General features: G+C 38.2%; 2 protein-coding genes across 2 annotated transcripts in view; one reads left to right on the top strand and one right to left on the bottom strand.

The window, feature by feature from the left end:
* Nucleotides 1-22,428, bottom strand: part of LOC124402106 (E3 ubiquitin-protein ligase RNF123) — a 165,569-nt gene that overhangs the window by 43,063 nt on the left and 100,078 nt on the right. The window contains exon 36 of the mRNA XM_046874774.1: nt 5,698-5,822. Coding sequence (XP_046730730.1) covers nt 5,698-5,822 — 125 coding nt within the window. The remainder of the gene's footprint in view (nt 1-5,697; nt 5,823-22,428) is intronic.
* amigo3 (adhesion molecule with Ig-like domain 3) lies at nt 17,742-21,160 on the top strand. Its single transcript, XM_046874775.1, has 2 exons — nt 17,742-18,588; nt 18,730-21,160. The coding sequence occupies exon 2, from the start codon at nt 18,856-18,858 to the stop codon at nt 20,335-20,337; it is 1,482 nt and encodes a 493-aa protein (XP_046730731.1). The 5' UTR covers nt 17,742-18,588; nt 18,730-18,855; the 3' UTR covers nt 20,338-21,160.

Raw genomic sequence — 22,428 nt, 5'->3', positions numbered from 1 at the left:
TGTTTGTTTGTTCGTTCATTCATGAATCCCTGAATCTATTCTTTAATATATTTGATCCCTGACCCCACCCAGTCTCGCTGCAACCCCCCTTCTCGGCCCCCACAGCAAGCTGCTCCAGCCCCACCTATCTCTGGCTGCTCTCAGCTTCAACTTGTCCACAACACATCTCTCCACACACCCATCCGTCCCTATCCCCCCTACCAATACCCCAGACCCCACTGCCACCACTGCCCTTAACAGAAGACCAGGTGAGGATGAAGCTCAGGTGAATCAAAGCGAGGAAGGCTGCGGACACAGACGGCATCAGCTCTAGGCTGTTTAAGATCTGTACAGACCAACTGTGTGGCATATTGTTGTATTGTATGAGCCCGATGTTGGGGAATGTACCACAGCTGTGAAAGACATCCTGTGTGGTACCTGTACCAAAGACGTCGCACCCAAAAGACTTTGGGGACAAGAGATGAGAAGCGCTGACCTCACATCTGAAGAAGAGTTTAAAGAGGCTAGTGCTTACTCAACTCCGACCTTTGGTGAGCCCAGCAATGGATCCCCTTTACTTTGCCTACCAACCAGGCATAGGTGTGGAAGGCACTGTCATATTCCTCCATAATAGGGCTTTGTCACACCTAAAAAAGCCTGGAAGCATGGTGAGAGTCATGTTTTTTGACCTCTCTAATGCTTTTAACACCATCCAAACTACACTCCTAAGGGGTAAGCTGGTGTACATAGGGGTGTACCGTCATCCATCGGCCCGGATACTGGATTACCTCACAAACCGACCACTGAATGTGAAGACTCATGATTGTGAGACTGACATGATTGTCTTCAACACTGGAGCCCTGAAGGGAACGTTGCTCCGTTGCTCAGCTCAGCTCATCAACCTGTCACCTGCAAAAGTTCTCTGAAGACTCTGTCATCATCAGCATGATCACAGATGATGACAGAAAGTAGAGAGGACTGATCCAGGACTTTGTGGACTAGTGCCAGTGGAGCTGCCTCAAGATAAATAGGAGAAAAATTAAAAACTGGTGGTGGATCTCCACCGACACAAACAATCTTCACTTTCACTAGTGAACATTCAGGGAAAAGGCATTAAGATATTAGACTCTTATAAATACCTGAGTTTTCACCTGAACAGCAAACTGGACTAAACAGATAATACAGAAGCAATTTACTACGAAGGACAGTGTAGACCAGGGGTGTCAAACTCAGGCCCGTGGGCCAAATCAAAATTATATTTGGCCCGAAATCATATCAAATGTGTATTACACCACTTACACTACACTACTACTAGTGTATTACTACACTATTAGTGCATACACCGCTAATACTACAAATCCCAGAATGCTTTGTTACTGCGTTGGTGCGTCAGTCGAGACGCTGAAAAACTGCGTACTCAGCGCTGAATTTACCCGGGCGATTTGCCGACTTTGAAGCCCAGAAATGCAGACTTAAACTGCTCAGTAATCCGTTTGTAGTTGACTTAGAAAGCGCACCAACCAACCTTCAAATGGAGCTGATTGAACTCCAGTGTAGAGACACGCTCAAGTCAAAGTACGACTCTGTATGTACTGCGCAGTTTCCATGTTTCCTCCCTGACGCACTGCTCCAACTCCGTGCCCAAGCTGCTCAAACGCTCTCTACGTTTGGCATTTCATATCGTTGTGAGCAACTGTTCTCTTTGATATAGATAAACAAAACACCAGTTAGGACACCTTCACTCAATCCTGAGGATTTCCTCAGCTCAGAGCCAAACCCCAGACATTGCATCTAAGAAGACACTTGCATCTAAGAAGAGATACCAGGTATCTGGTTTGAACCAATGTGCATCAGAGTAAATCAGAGTGTAGCAAACTGAGCTTGAATGAACGTTGTCTTAATACATCTTTTCTACTCCAAGGCATAGATTTTTAATGGTTGAAAGATTGCTTTTTTTAATTGAAGGAAATTATTATTATTTTTGGTTGTGTTGTTGGCCTGTGAACAAAGTTTTACATTAAAAAGGAATTCAAAAGGCTATAGAGAGAGAGAGAGAGAGAGAGAGAGAGAGAGAGAGAGAGAGAGAGAGAGAGAGAGAGAAAGAGAGAGACATAATAAGAAACAAATAACACTGATGTGTGTTTTATTTTAAATTTAAATTCTCATGTGTTTATAATATTAAACTTTGGTTGTTCCAGATTCAATGTTTATGCAAAACTAAAGTTTGTTTCCATATGAAAAGATTCAACATTACACATCTGGAGAGATGGAAAACGTGCACAATTGCAGTCAATTTTTCAATAAATATCGAGTTTGGCCCGCGACTTCGTCCCACTTTTAAATTTTGGCCCACTGTGAATTTGAGTTTGACACCCCTGGTATAGACTCTTTCTGCTGTAGAGATTCAATCATTTTGGAGTGCAGGGAGCACTACTGAAACCTTTTTTTTGACTCTGTGGTAGCCTCAGCCATCTTCTAAGGAGTGGTCTGCTGGATATTTACTGCAGAAGAGATTGGAGTTGATCAGGAAGGCCAGTTAATTCCTGAGGATGCCCCTGGACACAGTACAGGAGGTGGAAGAAAGGCGGATGGTAGCAAAGCTATTATCAATGCTGGAGTATGACTTTCACCCCCTTTATAAAACATCTCTAAACAGTTCTTTCAGTGAAAGACTGTTACATCCTATGTGTCTGAAGGAACAATACTGAAGGTATTTTCTCCCTGCTGCCATTAGACTTAACATTCTGAGCTGCTACCAGTGAACAAGTAACTACTACTATTATTATTGGTGTTTTTCTCTTATGTATTTCTATACTGTACTGTATATATTTGTTCTTTGTTTCTGCTGTAACATAGGAATTTCCCTACTGTGGGACACATAAAGGTTTATCTCATCTAATCTGATCTTATCTCATAATTTATTCATTCGTTCGTGACTCATTCATTCATTCTTTCATTTATTTATTCGAAGCTCTCCTTTCAAACCTATCTACTTTATGTCATCCCACTGCCTGAACTGCTCCGAACACATAACCACAAAGCAACAGCTTACGAATAAATGGATCGCGTATGCATCCAGATTTTATAGATTGCATAAGAACGCTTCTTCAATTAACCTGGATTTATTCACTAGGTAATAAGGCTGAACTGAAATAATTAAGATCCTCGGAGCAATTCATCCTGCATGATAATGATGATAATGATGATTATAGGCTTTTAACACGATGTAGTAAGACTTCTAGAAGAGCCGCATGACTGCGGTCACAGAGATAGCTGTAATTTTTTCCTGGCTGTGCTAAGATAATGATTAATGAACCGCTTTTTGGGGGTTATGAAAAGCACTTAGTGCTACATTTTCATGAAATGTTCACGCCAAATACTCGCCAATCAGCATATTTAGGTTGTTAACGCTATTTAGGTGTTGGATTCTGATGTTCAATTGGAAAAAGAAAAGGATTTAAGGTGAAGTGAATGCCAAAGTAAATTAAATATGACACTTAAATGTCATAAATCAATAGGATGCATACAATTATAGTGTGAACAGTATGTGTGATACTATACGAATAGCAAAAATGTTTGATCTTCTACATCTTTTGTTTTCCCTTAATAGCTTTTGGATAATCATGGCTGTAATATTCATGAAGGCTGTAGCACCCCCTTATCAAACATTCTACCTGAAAAATTGATCCTGACCAAATTGCCATCCTAATTTCTACCAATTTCTCTTACAGGATTCAGCCATTTTTTAATTGAACATCCTTTTATTGGTAGATTAAATTATAAGACAAAAACTTTTTTAATCAAAAAGTCTTTGGTGATGTAACGGGTGTAACTGTGGTCTGAAAAATAAAGGTTTAACTTAATAATCCTTTCTCCTGCAAAACCTGTCCATGAAATAGCCTCACAGCAGTATACGTACCTTTCACTGACATTGAAAAAAGCCAGACAAATTAAACACTGTCTGTTATACGCTAAAACCTGTAATGCTGTAAAGTTTTTTTTTCCAAGGCAGTAACTATGTCCTGTTTTCCTGTCACAACCCAGGGGCCAGAAGAGCACAAATCCAAAGTGTATTTGTGATTGATGACCAAAGCTAGACAGCACTGTGAAAGATTTTATATCTATTTTATACAACACTAATCTGGTTTATACAACACTAATCTGATCTATACAGCACTTATCTGGCTTTAGTAAAACTCGTCTGAACAATATAAAACTAATATGTTCTAAATATTACAAATCTGTTCTATACAACTCTAATCTTATCAATACGGCCGAGGGAGGCATGGCAGGGGGATCCCTGACAATATTACACTAATTCTATATAAGATTACTGTTGTATAGGCCATATTAGTGTTTTATAGACTCTATATAGATATAGATATATAGATAGTTATATAGATTTCTGCTGTAATTAGACCATTTGCTTTTTACACCTGCACCATCGAGAGCGTTCTGACGGGTAGCATCACTTCCTGGTTCGGGAACAGCACCATGCAGGACAGACGAGCCCTCCAGAGGGTGGTGCGTTCAGCCGAACGTACCATCCACACCGAGCTCCCTGACCTGCAGGACATCTACAGCACACGGTGCAGGACCAGAGCCAGGAAAATTGTGAAGGACCTCAGCCATCCCAACAATGGACTCTTTTCTCTGTTGCGTTGGGAAACGCTTCCGCTCCCTGAAGCGAACACAGAGAGAATGAGGAGGAGCTTCTTCCGCAGGCCATTCGGAGTTTAAACCAGGAAACACCCAGGATCTAAAACTGGCCCACTCTCCATCATCACCATTTTTCCCCTGCACAACCACACTTTTCGTGCTACGGCACATTATACACTGGACTTGCACAGCACAGTGCACTTTACATTCCATCTCTTTTCATATTTTCTTTTCATTTTCTTTTCATATTTATTTCATATTTTTATATTCTCTTTTCTTATACCACACCATCCGCACAAGGACACTTTACACCACACCTCACTGCACACGGACACTCATGGTCAATCATAACTTGTTTACTGTTGTTTACTGGCTAACTGCACACTGCCATAAACATTTTCTGTGTACATTTTCAGTGTATGTGTATATATGTGTATATGTATATGTATATGTATGTGTATATATATGTATATGTACGTATATATACATATATATTTATATATATTTATATATCTCTACATCTTATTTATCTGCCTTCTTTCTTATTATATTTTTCTTTAAATTTTGTTATTATATTTATATTTTTTATTCTCCTTTTTTACCCTATTTTATTCCCTCATGCCGGACCGTCGTCAAAAGCATTTCACTGCATGTCGTACCCTGTATGTATGTGTTTGTGACAAATAAAATTTGATTTGATTTGATTTGATTAATGTGTCTGAATGGTGTAAATTACTCAATAATAATTTCTGGTTTAAAGTATTGTGTGTGTATATAAAACCACTATTCACTGCATATCAGCAAGACTTTGATTAGCTAAGACACTCAGACAAAAACTTCGGGTCTACAACTGTATCACAACTGTGCTGATGTTCGGTATGAGTGCATTCTTGCTCGTGCAGTATTGCTTGCTTGTACTAATTTTGTCTGAAATGCTTCTCATTTTGCCTCCAAAATGTTAAATAAAGTTTTTGTACGTCAGTTAAGAAGGTTATGTTGCATATTAGACTACAATATAAATGTTGACTGCAAAAACAGACACAAATGTGATAAACTCACAAGAGTGCAGAGAGAAGTGTTTGTCATCAGCTCCAGCACTGGCCTCTCCTCGTCCCAGTAAGTGCTGGATGGAGTGCAGCTGGAAACATGGGTCTGCTAGAAGCACAGAGGAGGCCTGAGCAATCCTGCAACACACAACCAAAATTTGACTTTACTGATACGCACGTGTTTAACGATCCGAAGGTAAAAGTGCGTATTACATCACACAGACACCATGTTACTATATGGAACCTATAATGCCCACAAAAACCCACTTCTACATGCAAACACAATAGGAAAATATCCATGTTCAACATCTACTCACAAAATGCCACAAATATCATAGTAATGAGTTATGTTTGTTAAGTTTATTTAAAAGAAAATGAACAAAAAACTTTCAATCTCCAGTCAAACAGGAATGCAAAAAATTCATAGTTTACATTTTGATTTTTTTATTTATCTTATATTTATATTTATATATATATTTATTTTTTTGTTTATGTAAAAAATCAAAATGTAAACTATGAATTTTTTGCATTCCTGTTTTTTCTTTTCAGTTAAAAAATATCAACCATAGCAAACATTTCTCTCTGGAATAGCTACCTATTGTTTTCATATTATTTCAACGGTTTACTCTTTTTGGACAAAAGTATTAGCACGCCAGACTTTTCCAGCCATATGTGATTCTTGTGTTACCACGTCTTTGCTGTAGCATTACATTTTCCTATGACATAACCCTGTTCCAGCATGAAAATGCCCCTGTGCAGAACGTCAGCTCCATAAAGATATGTTTTACGGTTTGGAGTTGAAGATTTCCTACTATAGCGCTCTGACCTCAACCCTATTAAATACCTTTGGGATAGTTTGGAGCATTGATTACACCCCAGTTTTTCTCACTTTTCATCAGTACCTGAATTGACTAACACCCTTGTGGAACAATGAGCAAAAATCTCCATAATCACACTACAAAATTTTGTGAAACATCTTTCCAGATGAGTGAAAGTTATTTTAACAGCAAATTGTAACTAAATGTTGAATGGGATGTTCATAATGCACATAAAAATCTTACAGTCCAGTGTCCACAAACCTTTGACAATATAGTTATGTTTATGTTTATATAATATAATACAAACCAACACTGTTTTAAATTATTTGCTGTCACTAAAAAGAAATAATCATAAACTTTATTATAAACCTACATATTCCTGTTCGTCATTAGACACCTTTATGCTACTATTTAATTTATTTTTGTACTTTTTTGACACACTGTTTAAATGCCCAATTATCCTCTATTCACTTAAACTGCACACTATGTAGGGTATAACATAATGTTGAAAATTTTGTATAGTATCATTCTTTTACGCCATAAAAGATACAAAATTAAAAGATGCATATGTGACATTTCTATAAAATACAAACAATATAAAGGCGTAGTTGTTATAATAACAGGTTAGAGTGCAAATATGTTTAGTTTCTATATGCAAAACACAAATGAGTACAAATTATGAAAACAAACTATTAAATTGTCCTTATGCGAAATCCTTTAGAAAGACAAGAAAGACCTTCAGGAAGACAAGACAACAATCCAAAACATCAACCAATACATTTTCTATAGAGGGAGAGATTGAAAGTGAGAGTTTGTAATAGAGAGAAATAAAGAGAGAAAAATGGAGAGAAATGGGGCAGAAAGAGAAAATGAGAGAGAGACTGGAGAATGGAGATTGATTGAGTGTGAAAGAAAGAATGGTGAAGTAAAAGATGGAAATAGAAAGAAAGAGATGGAGTAAAGGGTGGTTGAGAGAGAAAGAGAGAGAGAGAGAGAGAGAGAGAGAGAGTGAGAGAGAGAGAGAGAGAGACTCAGCAAGAAATGGAGATTGCTAGAGTGTGTGAGAGTAAAAGGCGATAGAGAAAGAGATGGTAAGGAGAAAGGAAATAGAGAAAAAAAAGAGAGAGAGAGAGAGAGAGAGAGAGAGAGAGAGAGAGAGAGAGAGAGAGAGAGAGAGAGAGAGAAGGGATGGAAAGAGAAAGAAGGAAACAAAAGGATGAAGAGAGTGAGAGAAATGAAGACTGGTAGAGCATAAGAGAAAGAGGAACTAGAAAGATGGAGAGAAAGACAGATAGAGTGAGAAATGAAGATTGCAAAAGTGTGCGAGAGTGAAGGGTGAGAGAGAAAAAGAGACAGAGAGAGTAATGGAGAGAAAGGGGAGAGAGAGTGAAACAGTCGCAGAGAGAAAGTCAGAAAGAAAGAGGGGAGAAAAAGACAGAGATAATGGCAGACGGAGAGAGAAATGACGATTGCTAGAGTGTTTGAGAGAAAGGGGAGGGAGAGAAAAAAAATATAGAGAGAGGGAATGCGAGAGCGAAAGAGAAAGGAAGAGATGGCGAGTGAGAGAGATTTATAGAGTGTGATAGAAAGAGGGAAATGGAAAAATAGGAAAAATGGAGAGACAGACAGAGTGAGAAATGAAGATTAGTAGAGAAGGTGTTAGAAAGGGAGAAATTGAAAGAGAGAGAAAGAGTTTGGACAGAGATGGATAGACAGAGGGAAAGACAAACATCGAGGCTGTCATGGACTGCTAACATGTGATGAAGGTCAACCCCAGCAGCACACTTGTGCTGACAGCACACAGACACAACACCTCAGTGAAAAACAAACATGGCTAAGAATAGCTCCTCGTTGTTGTTTCCCGCCGCATTCACGGACACTACTGATACACACAGAGAGTAAACATCGCCCTGCTTTAAAGGCCGGTGGAAATAAACAAAGCCCAGAGCCTTGCAGCTTCATCGAGGACACCACCTCAAAGCTCTTTCGCTCCTTTTCCTGCCATAAACACAAAGTCATTCGAGACCAAGGACACATTGAGTGAGTGAAAGGACATGAATTTTAACTCACACAAGCCTGTCCTCCTTACCCCTAATATTAGATTTCATGTTGTCGCTCTTTTGCATATATTTTTCAACACGTGCTCTTACGGAATTCATGCTAGTGCTCTGAACTTTCTGTTTGCTAAATCAGATTTGCTAATAATGAATCAGATTTCCAAAATCCAAAAAATGTGGTTGATTACAGTTCATTCATGATTTAGAAGGGGGGCAATTACTTGTTCACATAGGGTCAGACAGGTTTGGACAGCTTTTTTCCTTTCAATAAATGAAATTATCATTTAAAAATTTTGTATTTACTCAGGGGTTTGTGTTGTGTAATATTACAATTATCCTGATTATTTGAGTCATTTAAATGTGACAAATATGCAATTTTTTTGTTTTTAAATCAGAAAACCAAATCAAGACATTTTAAGACCTTTTTAAAACTTTGAAGAATGAAATGTAAGACCTATATCATGACATCAAGTACAACACCATGGATACTAACAAACTAAAACATTCTAAATTGTTGAGTAAGCATTTCAACAGCATTAGATTTGACATGGACATCGGAAAAACAAGACCTCTTTAAAATTATTTAAGACCTAAAATAGCGAATTTAAAACTTTTTAAAGCCTAAAATTTCGACTTTTTAATTATTTTTAAGACTCCACAGAAACCCTGTATGTCACCAGCGGGTTAAGCGACAGTCCAATTTCCAAAAACAGCTAGAAATCTAGTTGTGTTAGCTAGAACATCTGGTGAAAGAGTATCAAGTCTTTTTAAAGTTGATCATCGATAGAATACAACAGTCAGAAAACAAATCAATGTTTATTTCACAGAAATCTTTCCCTAGCTAGGAGTAATTTTTCACACAGGCGCGGACGTGAAAACACTGGCGTAATCAATTACAGCCCAAGGGGTGGACAGGCGACCCAGATAAACAATGGAGAAACAAATAAATGACAAGATGTATCCAGTAACAACAAGTCACACTGTCTCTGACATTCACATACACAAACACACACACACACACAAACACAAACACACACACCTGGCTGTCTTCCTGCTGATCAACTGGAAGAGGCAGGATGTAGCTGGGAGGGGTTTTTCAAAATGCATTACTAAAAACACACACACACACACACACACACACACATGAAATGTCTTACTCTCCAGAATAAACCATTTACCACCCACTCATCTCTTACCTCTGGCTTTAAAATACTCAATCACAAGCGCACGCACGCACACACACACACACACACACACACACACACACACACACACACACACACACACACACACACAGGGCATTATAGTTCATATTAAAATCACTAAAATATTAACAACCACTAGAAGGACAAGAAACAAACAAGTGTTTTTTTTCCAAGATGGAGGACTTTATAAGCAGTACTCTAATTTGTGGATGATAAGGGTTATCAAACACACACACACACACACACACACACACACACACACACACACACACACTGTAATATTTCTGTAAAGCTGCTTTGAGACAATGTCTGTTGTGAAAAGCGCTATACAAATAAACTTGACTTGACTTGACTTGACACACACACCTCATAAGCATCATTCCGAGTCGAGGCTTCATGTTAACAGCTCACTGTGAGGGAACCACTCAGGACCTGGTTTCACATGCCACGTACACATGTTTCCTCTCACCAGGCATTTTCACACATTGCGATTCACTGGAGAGACACTTTACATGTGCAAAGGCTTTGTCAACAGGAACACAGACGTAGCATGCTGTTTCGCTAATTAGGAAAACATGCCAAACTAGCCTATGGTGGTTCACTAAAGGTTAATCCCAAAGAGAGCATACGAAGAGAATAGACATACTGTACATACCACAGAGGTTCTAAATTCTCATTTCTGATTGGTCAGAAGGTATCGATTGGTTTGAATTGCCAGAATGTGCTGATTTATTTTCTAGAGCAGCAGCTCTGACTATTTATAGATTCTAGATAGATCTGTGGTTCAATATTTCGACATTATAATTCAGTTCAACTTTATTTCTATAGCGCTTTTCACAGTGTCTCAAAGCAGCTTTACAAAGAATAAGAATTATAGAACACAATTCACGTAATTTTTGTGTATTTATGGCCGATGTGCAAACCTGGAGCAATTGTGGCAAAGAAAAAACTTCTTTTGATGGTATTGAGAGGAACCAGATTCTCATTTCTCATTTAGGTGACACCAAAAGTGTGATAATAAATTATAAAAACATTACAAACACTGGAGAGTGAGAAATATCACGAGCACTGGAGTATGTGTCCTTTCTATGGTCTTCTACATTCAGTAGGAGTTGTGAAACCAGGTGCTCCTGAGCAATAAATTAGCTCAACATCTGAGATCATTACATATTCGACATATCCTTTAAATGTTTAATGATGGAAAAAAAAGCATATGTAGAATGTTTTTTCAAGTATTGTTCAAGAGGTTGTTTAACGTTTAAGGTTAACGTCTAAAATCTTCATGAAGTGGGATCCAACTGGAGCTGGTGCAACCTCTAGATGCCTCGGAATCCTCATGGAGTCGGCATCTTCTCTTCGAAGGTCTGAAATCTTCATGTAGTTTTTGTTTTAACTGGAGCTAACAAAACCTCCAGATGCCTCAGGATCCTCGTGGGGTCAGCATCTTCTTTTTGAAGGTCTGAAATCTTAATGAGGTGGGACACAACAGGAGCTGGGTGCAACCTCTAGCTACCTCAGGATCTTCGCAGGGTCGGCATCTTCTTTTTGAAGATCTGAAATCTTCATAGAGTGGCATTATAATGGGGATTCTTGTATTATTCTATTTGGCAGCTATAGAATATTAAAAAATTAGGTCAAGTTTAAACACGTTATCTTTTGACATGAGCTTTCCAACACAAAAAAGTCTGAGTGGATTTTCAAGAACATTGCATGTAACTATAAATAACATATGTATTACAACATTCTACCTCATGTTGCCTTTTTGTACTGTTAAGCTCAATTTTTAAAAGATACCCTTTCATGTTTAACTTTACATTCGCACCTTATACTGTATTAAAGTCATCCCTCGATTCATCGTGGGGCGAATCTCGCAGTCCCACTTTATCACGATTTTCAGTTTGGCACATCTTTTAATTTGGTTTATAAAAATCTAAATTTATAGTGAATTGTTTTTATGTTGAAATAAAGTAATTTATTAATAATAATATAATTAACAATTATAAAATGAAGTAAAAGTATAACTAAAATACTGTACAGTGTTATCATAAATTTACCCGAGACAAAGAACACATCGTGTTGTTTACAAATCATAAGAAATGAGTAGCATTACAAAAAAACGTAGGTTTCCGCTTATTAATTGGTTGTAGTATTCTCTGATATCAAAAAAAGGGCGGAGTTGAAGACGTACTTCTGCAGTGCAGTGGCGTGGATGTTTAACTCAGCCTCTTTTTTGACATCATAGGACACTTCAACCAATAAACAAACAGAGAAACTATGCATAGGCTACGCTACAGTACTCACTATAAATGTGATATTTCTGAATGTACAAAAAGTTTATCTCGCTATAATCTTGCAACTGTCATTTATTGCGAAAATTAGTTTTTCGGGGTCGGTTTTGGCAACTACCCCAATATAAGGGGGACAACTGTATTTGTTATTTATACATATAGTGCATATTGTAAAATATGTTTATTGTATTTGTATTTTTATATGTATATTTATAGATATTAGATTCATTTATTTATATACATTGCTTTCTGCATTTCATTAGCCCTCTATTTGAATTTTTTAATTTTACATAATCTATACATCTATACTGAAAAAAAGATTAACATTGGCATTAGTGTGTTTAAAAAGGAATGAAACATTACTGGGAAAAAAAAATATTTAAATAGTTTTAACTTTATTAGTTTAACAAAAAAGTAACTTTGCATTGCGTTGCAATTTCTACTGTACAGCATTTTTACATTGACAATGTTGAATTGTATTTTTATATCGTAATGTACAATTGACTCATTGTACTGTTGTTCTATCTGGTGCCTTATGTTATTCTTATAAATGATGCACTTATTAAATTAAAGAATTTACAATTGATTCAACTCCTCCTTTGGCAACAGACGTATCGGCTCAACAGCTCAGGTATTGACCTTGAAGCTGAATGATGACAGAAACTAATCTCATCCATTTACTCTGACATGCTTTTTTATTTTGCAAGGTTGAATTCTTCCTTTTAAAATCAATTCTAAAACTAATAAAGTAGGCAATGTAAACTCATTGTTCCTTTTCAAGTATTTTTTATGCTTGTGTCTACTACTTATAGCCTTTATGTGCAATATTATTTGAAATATATTTTGTACAATATGTTTTTTCATTAGCACCTTTTGTATTTTCAAATACATTTGTATATAGAGAATATTTCATATATTTGTCAATTTCTTTATATATTTAGTTTTGTTTCTTGTACTCTGAAATTTTCTTAATGGTTAAAAAATGTTCTATCTATCTATCTATCTATCTATCTATCTATCTATCTATCTATCTATCTATCTATCTATCTATCTATCTATCTATCTATCTATCTAAAGTCACTGCCAATTAACAGAGAAAATAACAATACACATATGACACATTTCATTCGACTCGAGGGAACAGGTTGTACGTGTCGATCTGAGGCATGTTCCCTCCCCAGCTCAAGATGCTGACCCTATCCTTTTTGCTTTTGCAGAGCTCGTCGTAAGCCTTAATTTCCCGACAGATTCTTCGGAGTGCAACAAAGAGAGATTGATTTGTGAGCGAAAGCCAGTCAGAATAATTACCATTGTAAGTTTAATGCACGACAACAGCGGCTGAGAGACCCCTCAGGAATCCTTTTGTCTGTCGAATGACTCAATATATGGCTGAAGGTTTAAGATTCAAAAAAGAAGAAAACTTCTGAAAAGAAACGATTGCCAAGTGTATTTCATTTTTCTTTTCTTTAATTTGAAGTGAAACGTGATGTGTTTTGTCTTTACGCTGCATATCTTTAAAAATTATATATATATATATATATATATATATATATATATATATATATATATATATATATATATATAAAATTTGAAAAGATATGCGGTGTAAAGACAAAACACATCACGTTTCACTAAAGAGCATAATCGGTGCTAGAATTATCTTTTTATTTAGTAAGCAATGATGTGCTAATGAAGTATTATGATTTATGATTATTACTTTCACCCATATCACTGAAAAATATCTGTTAGTCGATAGATATTATGAAGATGGACATACTTTAAAACTTAGACTACCGTATTTTCTGGACTATTAAGCGCACCCATATATAAGCCGCACCCACTGAATTTGACAAAATTTTTATTTTGAACATAAATAAGCCTGTCTACACTGAAACTAATGAACTTTACACAGGCTTTAACGAAAAACAGTGTCTGTTACACGGTGTAAAGGGTAAAATATGTTGTGGCTCCTTTAAGAACAGAGCAGCATTTTGGGAATAGCCTGCTGCCGCTTTTTCCCGGTATTACTGCACGTGTGCAAGACTGAGGAATATGTCATTATTTTCTGATGCTCATTTCTAAGTTTCTTTGACTAACCCGTAAAGCTGTTGCCAAGAAAAATAAAAGCACGAGTTTTGGAAACCTGTCTGTGCTTATATGATTTCTGTTGCAACTGGAGTTAGCGAGCTCTCCCTTCACCCAGACTCAACGCGTTAGAATGGCTTGTATTTAAACAGTAGCCTACCAAGAAAGTCATTGTTCACTGTCTTCCTCCTTCCTTTCACAACTATTTCTCTCTGGAGTTTTTCTTTTGGCATCGTCGTGAGTTTAAAAATCACCACCGATGGAAGTTTTTTCTCCCGATGCCGTGCAGCTCAGAACACAGGTGAGGTGCGTTTTTTTGTTTCCGTTCGGCAATTTCATTGGTCTAATGTTATGTCGCTCAGTTTTTTGGCTTGAAGTTCGTAAAACCGGGAAAAACCCAGGAAAAATCCATAAATTAGCCGCTTCGTTGTTTAAGCCGCGGGGTTCAAAACGTGGGAAAAAAGTAGCCACCTATAGTCCGAAAAAAAACGGTACATTATACTACAGGATATATTCATGTATGCATTAAGCTCATGTACATTACATTATATTACCTTACAACTGCAACAAACCTTACAAGCAGTTAAGGATTAAGGGGCTTGCTCAAGAGCCCAGCAGTGGCAGCTTGGTGTGGCCTGGATTTGAACTTGTGGCCTTCAGATCCAAAGTCCTATGCCTTAACCACTAAGCCAATGTACTTATTCTCTTTTAGTTTAGATTATATTTTTGGACAGCAGAGCACATTCAGTTCAATTCAATATTATTTCTATTGCACCTTTAACAGGTATTCGGGTAATAGGTCTTGATATCAATATCTACATAAATAAATAAATTGTACACAATTATTACACTTAATATATATTTTGTTTAAATGTGTTATAGACTTATACTGGTTAAAAGGCAAATTTGTGGTCTAAATGTATCATATATATGAGTATGTATGGGTAAATACATTATATACTTATTACTTATTACTATAGCAAAAACTTACATAGACACTTGTGTATTTTAAACTATTTATATAGTAAAGCTTTCTTTGGGAACATTTAGTTTGTAGAGGAAACTCCCCTGAAATCAACTGAGCCTACATGTAAACCTGTAATTGCCTTTATTGCATTTTTGAACAATCAATGAAAGCTTTTTTAAATCCATTTTCAGGCCTGCCGTGTTTTTGACATCGTTTGGATCAGTAAAAACCTTCTATGTGGCTTTTTTAGCAAAGAAAAATGCTAGAAATATTATAAATAATTTTCTTTACTTTTCCTGTTGTTGTGATTGCTAAATCATAGATACCTTTCCCAAAACAAGTTTACGTCCAACTCGCACCGTTGCATAGAAAATCTCTTTTATATCTGACTTATCCTAGAACGTTCCTGCACTCATCCATGCCTCTTATTCACAATATACTCATAGTGCACATCCGTCTAACACACTTGTTTGGATGTATGATATGCACCTGCAGAAAGGCAATCATTTATAATCACAATACCTAGTGTTAACAAAAAAATTGGGTGAAGTAGGAGACATTTTTATAATTTATTTCCGATCTCTGACAATGCTTCATTGTCAAAAAGCCTTCACTGTCAAATTGCACTTTATATATAGAATAGAAGCAGATCGAATCAATTAACCTCAAGGTTCTGACCTTCACACCTTCTAACTGAGAGTATACTTGTTCTGAGAGAGAGAAAAAAAAATGACCAAGCTGAAGAATTAATTTGGTCAAACAGAGACATACCCAAGATGTAAAGTCTGGTCTGCTTAATTAAATATGCTCTGAAAGATCACATGATCGCTTCCAAGAACAGATAATGGCCAATCATTACACAACACAGTGAAATGAAATTAACTGACCTTGCTCTTGTAGCTGAGCTGTAGCTTTTTTTTTTTTCTCTCGAGTCAGCTGACCAAATGAGCCTCCCTCACAAGTTCACCTGCAAAAGCTGCCTTCGATCTATCGTTTGTAGCTGTGCATAACTTCAAATAAAGTTCCAGCAGAGAAGCTGCTATGGTGGAAAAAAGTCAGCAGGACCTTGTTTCTGTGTGTGGGTGTGTACTGAAGCTGTGGGTACACAGAGTGTTATGAACTATGACAGCAGTCACGGTTGGTGCAATTATGACTTCGAGGCATCGAAGATAGGGTCCTGGTCAACTAATACACACACCACACATACAGTACAAGCAGATCACAAGGACTTACGCACACTGGAAGATGCAGGAAATGGTAGAGCTAGTACAAAAAAAAAGAAAAAAGTAAATTACAAAATTTGAAGGCAGAAAAAAAAAAAAGCATAGAACGTTCTGAATAAAAAATCATGCATGAGCGAATATATGCGTCGCAAAAACCTTTATGGATCCAAGCCAAAGGAAATCTGTCAAAGCTAAATTAAATCTGCTAAAAGCAAGCATTTTATAATTCCATTTAAAGGCAAACAAAACTTTTGCACTATCATAAACCCGTGTATGTTTTCTGGTCTTTCAATCAACATGTATAGACAAATAGTTTATAGGCACCTAACCATAAAATCCATATGTTCTTTTTCAACCATTAAGTCCCTAATTGCTGTCAGAAGTAACCTCTTCTGAGATGTTCCACTAGATGTTGACCATATCTGACCATAAGATGTGCTTTTTGAACATTTTTTCCACATTTAATCATATATATGACTACTTATTATAGCCTCCACTCTTCTTATTATAGCCTCACTGTTGTCTTATGTTTTATTAGATTTAGGATTGTGCTTGTGGAGATTTGCGCTCATTCAGCCGCAATTCATTATTCAATTTAGGTAATGATTTATGGGGGGAGGAGGCCTGGGGTGCATGTTTAGTAGGGTTGAGGTCAGAGCTCTGTAGCAGGCCACTCAAGAGCTTCCATTCCAACCCATATACACCATATCTTCGTAGAGCTAGCTTTGTGCACAGGTTTGAGTCTACTAGTTCAATTAAAGAGAACAAATTTCCACATGCTTCCACATCCAAAGACATCCTATACCATTGTGTACCTCCAACTTTGTGGAAACGGTTTGGAGAAGAACCACACAAGTCAGGTGTCCCAATACTTTTGTAAACTAGTACTTTACTTTTAGTGTAGCTCAATAAACTAATGAGAGATTTTTTTATTAATGAAAACGATTACACATATCCCTTTCTTTATAACAAATGTAATACCCAGATTTTAAAAAACGCATCACGTCTTTATAATAAATGGAATAAATGGAAGTCTTTTTGCTTGATATTATCATATATTAAAAAAATTCAAATCTGCAGCTCAAAATGTAATTACTGGCTATTGTGCATGCCTTGAAATAAATTGCGTACTTCCTATTAATATTATCCCTGCTAATAAAAGTTAAACAGCCACTAGAAAAAAATGTTGTCACCGCCTGGAAGAAATAACCTGCCAAAAGAAATACTACAAAAAAAAAAAAAAGGAAAAAAAAAGTACAGAACAGGATGAATACGAGGAGAAAACAAAACATTGAACACTCCTTCTGTTCCATAGTTTCCAGTGCCGACCAATCGGTGCTTGGAAGAAACCCCTTGATGCCCCTCCTCTACGACTGATGAAACTGTAAGAGTGGAGAGAGAGAGAGAGAGAGAGAGAGAGAGAGAGAGAGGGGCAGCAAGACAGAGAAGGAGAGAGAGAGACTACGTAGTGTACACACAGGCTCTGTAGGAAACAGCCTGAGAGCGCGAGCGAGGAAAAAAAGAAAAGAGCAGAAAAAAAAGGAAGACTCTGGAGGGGGATCCGTTACATTTCCGAAAATTGACGAAGCATCAGGAAGGAAAGAAATGCACTGGATAACCCCCTCGATCTGATAAACATTAGTTCTCCTAATGCCACGTGCACATACGAAAGTATGGAAACAAAGGACTGAAAGAGTGCAACATACTTCTGGCTTGGACATGAGGACGAACATTCGAGAATGTTGTCTTTTTTACTTCTGAAATAAAGAGATGATGTTGCTTGCTTCGAAAAAAGGGACATGCTACTGCTTGTAAGTAATGACTCATAAATCCTTTGCGTTATAAAGCGAACAGATTGCTTCTCTGAACTGCCATGAGTGCAGCACTCAGCTCAGACTTATTTTAACTGAGCTGGACAGAATGCTGACGTTCTTGAAGATCTTATCCAAGTCTGCAGCAGCCAACCAAATCGTCTTTTAAGGATCTCCTGCCATCATTTAAATGCCACAACTAGAAGACAACATAGACTCTCAAGATTAGGTACCACGGAAGTGAGAATACCTTTTCGAGCATGGGGCAGAACCTACAACTGTCTACTGGCTACTGGACTCCTGAAAGCTCCCCGTGGTGAGAGCTAACACACTTAAAACTAGAGTAGCTGTCATAATCAATGCACTGTATCATAAGGAAACGCGACCTACTGACACGCAATTTGTCGGTGCTGGAACTACTGGGATATTTGGAGTAAACTCTGACATTTGGTAGGTGAAAGATTATTTGCTACTGTCATAACTTAATGTGTTAAATAATGGTTTATCAAACTGGTAATAACTGCAAGCATAACATCAATTTTAACCGTTGTTTGAAATTTGTTTACTTACAATTGTCTTTGTTTCTATCAGATTTAGAGTCGGCTTCAGATACCATCTTACCATCCCGTCTAAACCACTGTGTTCTTAATGTGTGGGCATCTACCCCTTTAGCACTCTGGCTGCTCTGCAAAGCTCCAGCAGCATCCTGACGGCACAATGCTGTGTGCTCAGGGTGTGGCCGCCCATCTGATGCTGAGCTCGGTGCTGTTGCACTTGGCCAAGTCTAGTCTACCTGCTGGCTGCCTTAAAGTCTCAGACATCCTAAGCTGCAGCAATCTCGGACTCAAGTTTTTACCGAAAGAGTTACCGACACCAGCCGCCACCTTGGATTTCAACCACAACCATCTGACTAAGCTTGAGGAAGGCAGCTTCGCTGGACTTCCAAATCTCATTATCCTGCGCCTGGCTCACAATCATCTGAGCAACCTCTACCCTGGAACCTTCCGTAATGCGAGTAGTCTGCACCACCTTGACCTTTCGTCAAATCAGCTGAACAAGGTGGATAACCATTACTTCCAGGAGCTTGTGGGAATCAAGGAATTGCTGCTTTTCAATAATCACATTGTCCGAGTGGAAAGCAAAGCATTAATCAGCCTGAGCAACCTGCACAAGGTCTACCTCAGCCATAATCGTCTGACCGACTTCCCGTTCTTCTCCATTCAGAAGCACAGCCATCCTTTTCTTGTGACACTGGACCTAAGCTCGAACCGTATGTCCAAGCTACCTGTTGAGGACATTGCAGCTCTGCCGGCATCAGTTCAAGGTGGACTATATTTGCACAATAACAGTCTTATCTGCGAATGTGCAATGTATAGCATGTTCAAACAATGGGAACAAAAAAACTTCATCTCAGTCAGGGATTACCAAATGGAGCATACATGCTTAATATATGGGGAGCCTCGTGCCTCAGTGCAGTTTCTCGAACACACTCGCTTCTTTGAAAACTGTACTGTAAAGGGACAAAACCTGCTTGTTTCTGAAACAGATAATAATTTGAAGGTGGACATAGGCGACACTGTGTTGCTGGAATGTAAGACTTCACTGAAGGGGCAACAGCTCACATACCAGTGGGTATCCCCTCTCAAGGAATATATTGTCCCACCAGGAAACAATGATGCGATGCGAATGTATGCAAATGGCAGCCTGGAGATTACTGCAGTGCGAGCGGAGGACTCTGGGGTGTATTGGTGCATGGCATTGGACCGCTATAATTTACGGAATGAGACATGGGAGGTAAACATAACGGTGACGATGCATTCCCATGAGCCTGAGCACTTCAACACGGGCTTTACCACTCTGCTGGGATGTGCAGTTAGCCTTGTACTGGTTCTTATATACCTTTATCTGACACCCTGCCGCTGCTGGTGCCGCAAGCAGCCTTTACCCGCAACACCCAGTCCCGCAAACGAATGCAGTGCCCAGTCTTCGATCCTGACACCTACGCCACCTGCCACCACGGAAGGACCCGGCCGCAAGGTCAGTAACAACAAGCATGTGGTCTTTCTGGAGCCCATCAAGGAGGTTCAAAACGGGAGGCCCAGCGAGGCACTGATCTCCGAGAATCCAAAGGTGCATGTACTACGAAACAATGCTGACTCTTTCAACTCAGTCTTTTCAGACACCACTATCGTGGCATAGCATTAGGTTGCCATCATTACCAATCCTTCATTCCACTAAAATAGTGGGTCTTTCAATGTGGCAGTCCTGCAACTTCTGCTGCCTCTCAGGACAGAGCAGGGAGAGGACTTCACAAGCCAAATGGCAAAGCAGGGAAAATAGCAAAGCAGGGAAAGCGTAGGAGCAACAAAAATATAGCAGAGGAGAGGTAAGAAAAACAGATGTAGCCAAACACTGCCCTGATCATGTACATCAAGCTTTAAAAGGAAAAGAGCACAGTGGTACAGTACAGGGAAAGGTATGCATGATGCTTTGGATGCCCTTTAACCCTGCTTGAGCCTTGAAAGAATGACTGCTGTACAGTAGATGCCTTGTTTAGAGCTTATATGCCTCTGCTTTTGGACTGTAACTCAATATTCGACAAAGAAATAGCACAAGCATTATAGAGGATGGAATGTGGTAGTAGTTAATTTTTTTCAAGAAGTTTAACATTTTATCCATATCTGATTTTCTACATACAGTATATGTGCCCTTTATAGGAATTTTGGCATATTGTGAGAATGTGGAAAAAGGCTGAGAGGAATCATTTACATCTTGTAAATGTTTTTGGTCGACCTGTTTTCCAAGTTTGTAACAGATGTGCAGTTACTGTATGTAGCCAGTACTTCTGGATCTGAATGGAAAAAAACCCACAGATGATTACAGTGGATTAAAGCAAGCTAACTGTGTATTGGAATACACTCCCTGACATTCCACCACCCTTCCCCATCCCCACTTCCCTCACCCCTTAAACCAATGCCTTTGTTATCGGTCTCTTAATAAACCATTGTGCTTCGACTCCAGAGGTAAATGTCTTCCTCGTTATTGGAAAATATTTAGATTACTACAAAGGTTATCAATAGATCAGTAAGATATTTATATATCGATGGTTCTAAATAACTGAAGATTTCGTACACTTGTGTACATTGGTGTGGCAAAGACACACAATATGGGTCACAAAGATTAATTAAACTTGGGTACAAATGTGTGATATACATTTTTTTGTTTACCAAACAAAAACATGGCTCAACCGTGTGTTTAATCTTTTTAGAAAATTACATTACAGTGAAGCCACGAAATAAACTACAAAGACAAATTCAGTCTAGCTGTTCAAAACACTGCCTCCACAGTGCTCTGTAAGTGGAAAGATAAAAATGAAATTGCATTAGTCGACGGTATGAAAATACGTTGTCATACACAACTGAAATATATTTACTACAGGACATTACCCTAGTGCCGAAGCCCTCCACCTCCTGAATAAATGCATAAGAAATTGTCCTTTTCATCTGTTTTTTGAATGCAAGTGCACTAAATGCATGACAAGCATCATCAACATCTTCAACATTAACAAGACCATCATCGTCATCACTGCCTTCAGCACTATGTTATGTGATGTTGACTTTAAAGCTTTTGCAAGTGCTGGTGGTTACACCTTGTACGATGTAAGGTAGAACCATGGAACTGAACGTAGCTCTTAAAGCAGGTGTGGGCTTAAAGTCCATGTGTGCAACTGGCCTACCAATTAAACCTGTCATAAAATTCACTATCAAGAGGACTCAGAGGGACATTTTAATTGTAAAAGCATAGTATAGTGATAAGAGTAGATGCATGTGTTCTATCCACTGCAATAAACATCAACACGGAGAGTGTGTGTTTATCTAGGTGTGTTTCTATGTGCAAGTTAGGACCAAATGTCCCCACAATAATAGGTGACAGCTTTGACATTGGTAGAACATTTCTGGGGTCCCCACGAGAATATTTGTCAAAAAGCAAATGTTGTTAGGAGTTGGCACCATGTTAATTAGCTGTATATTAATAATTATATAAATGGGGGTCATCTGACTGTGTGTGTGTGTGTGTGTGTGTGTGTGTGTGTGTGTGTGTGTATGTGTGTGTGTGGGTGCAGTCCTGAGTTTAAAAAGGTCCAATCTTTCCCAATTAGCCATGGCAGTCATAACAGCTCAAGGAAGCCAGGCCTGCCAGCTGAACATAATAATCCCTTATTCATTTGCATAACGTCTGTGCCTATGAGGGACTCTGCCATCTGTGTATGTCTGGAAAGAGGCTGATTCT

Source organism: Silurus meridionalis, chromosome 19 (genome assembly GCF_014805685.1).
Source record: "Silurus meridionalis isolate SWU-2019-XX chromosome 19, ASM1480568v1, whole genome shotgun sequence".
Taxonomy (NCBI): Eukaryota; Metazoa; Chordata; class Actinopteri; order Siluriformes; family Siluridae; genus Silurus; species Silurus meridionalis.
Note: the sequence above shows the minus strand (reverse complement) of the source record. Positions and strands in the feature narration are given on the sequence as shown.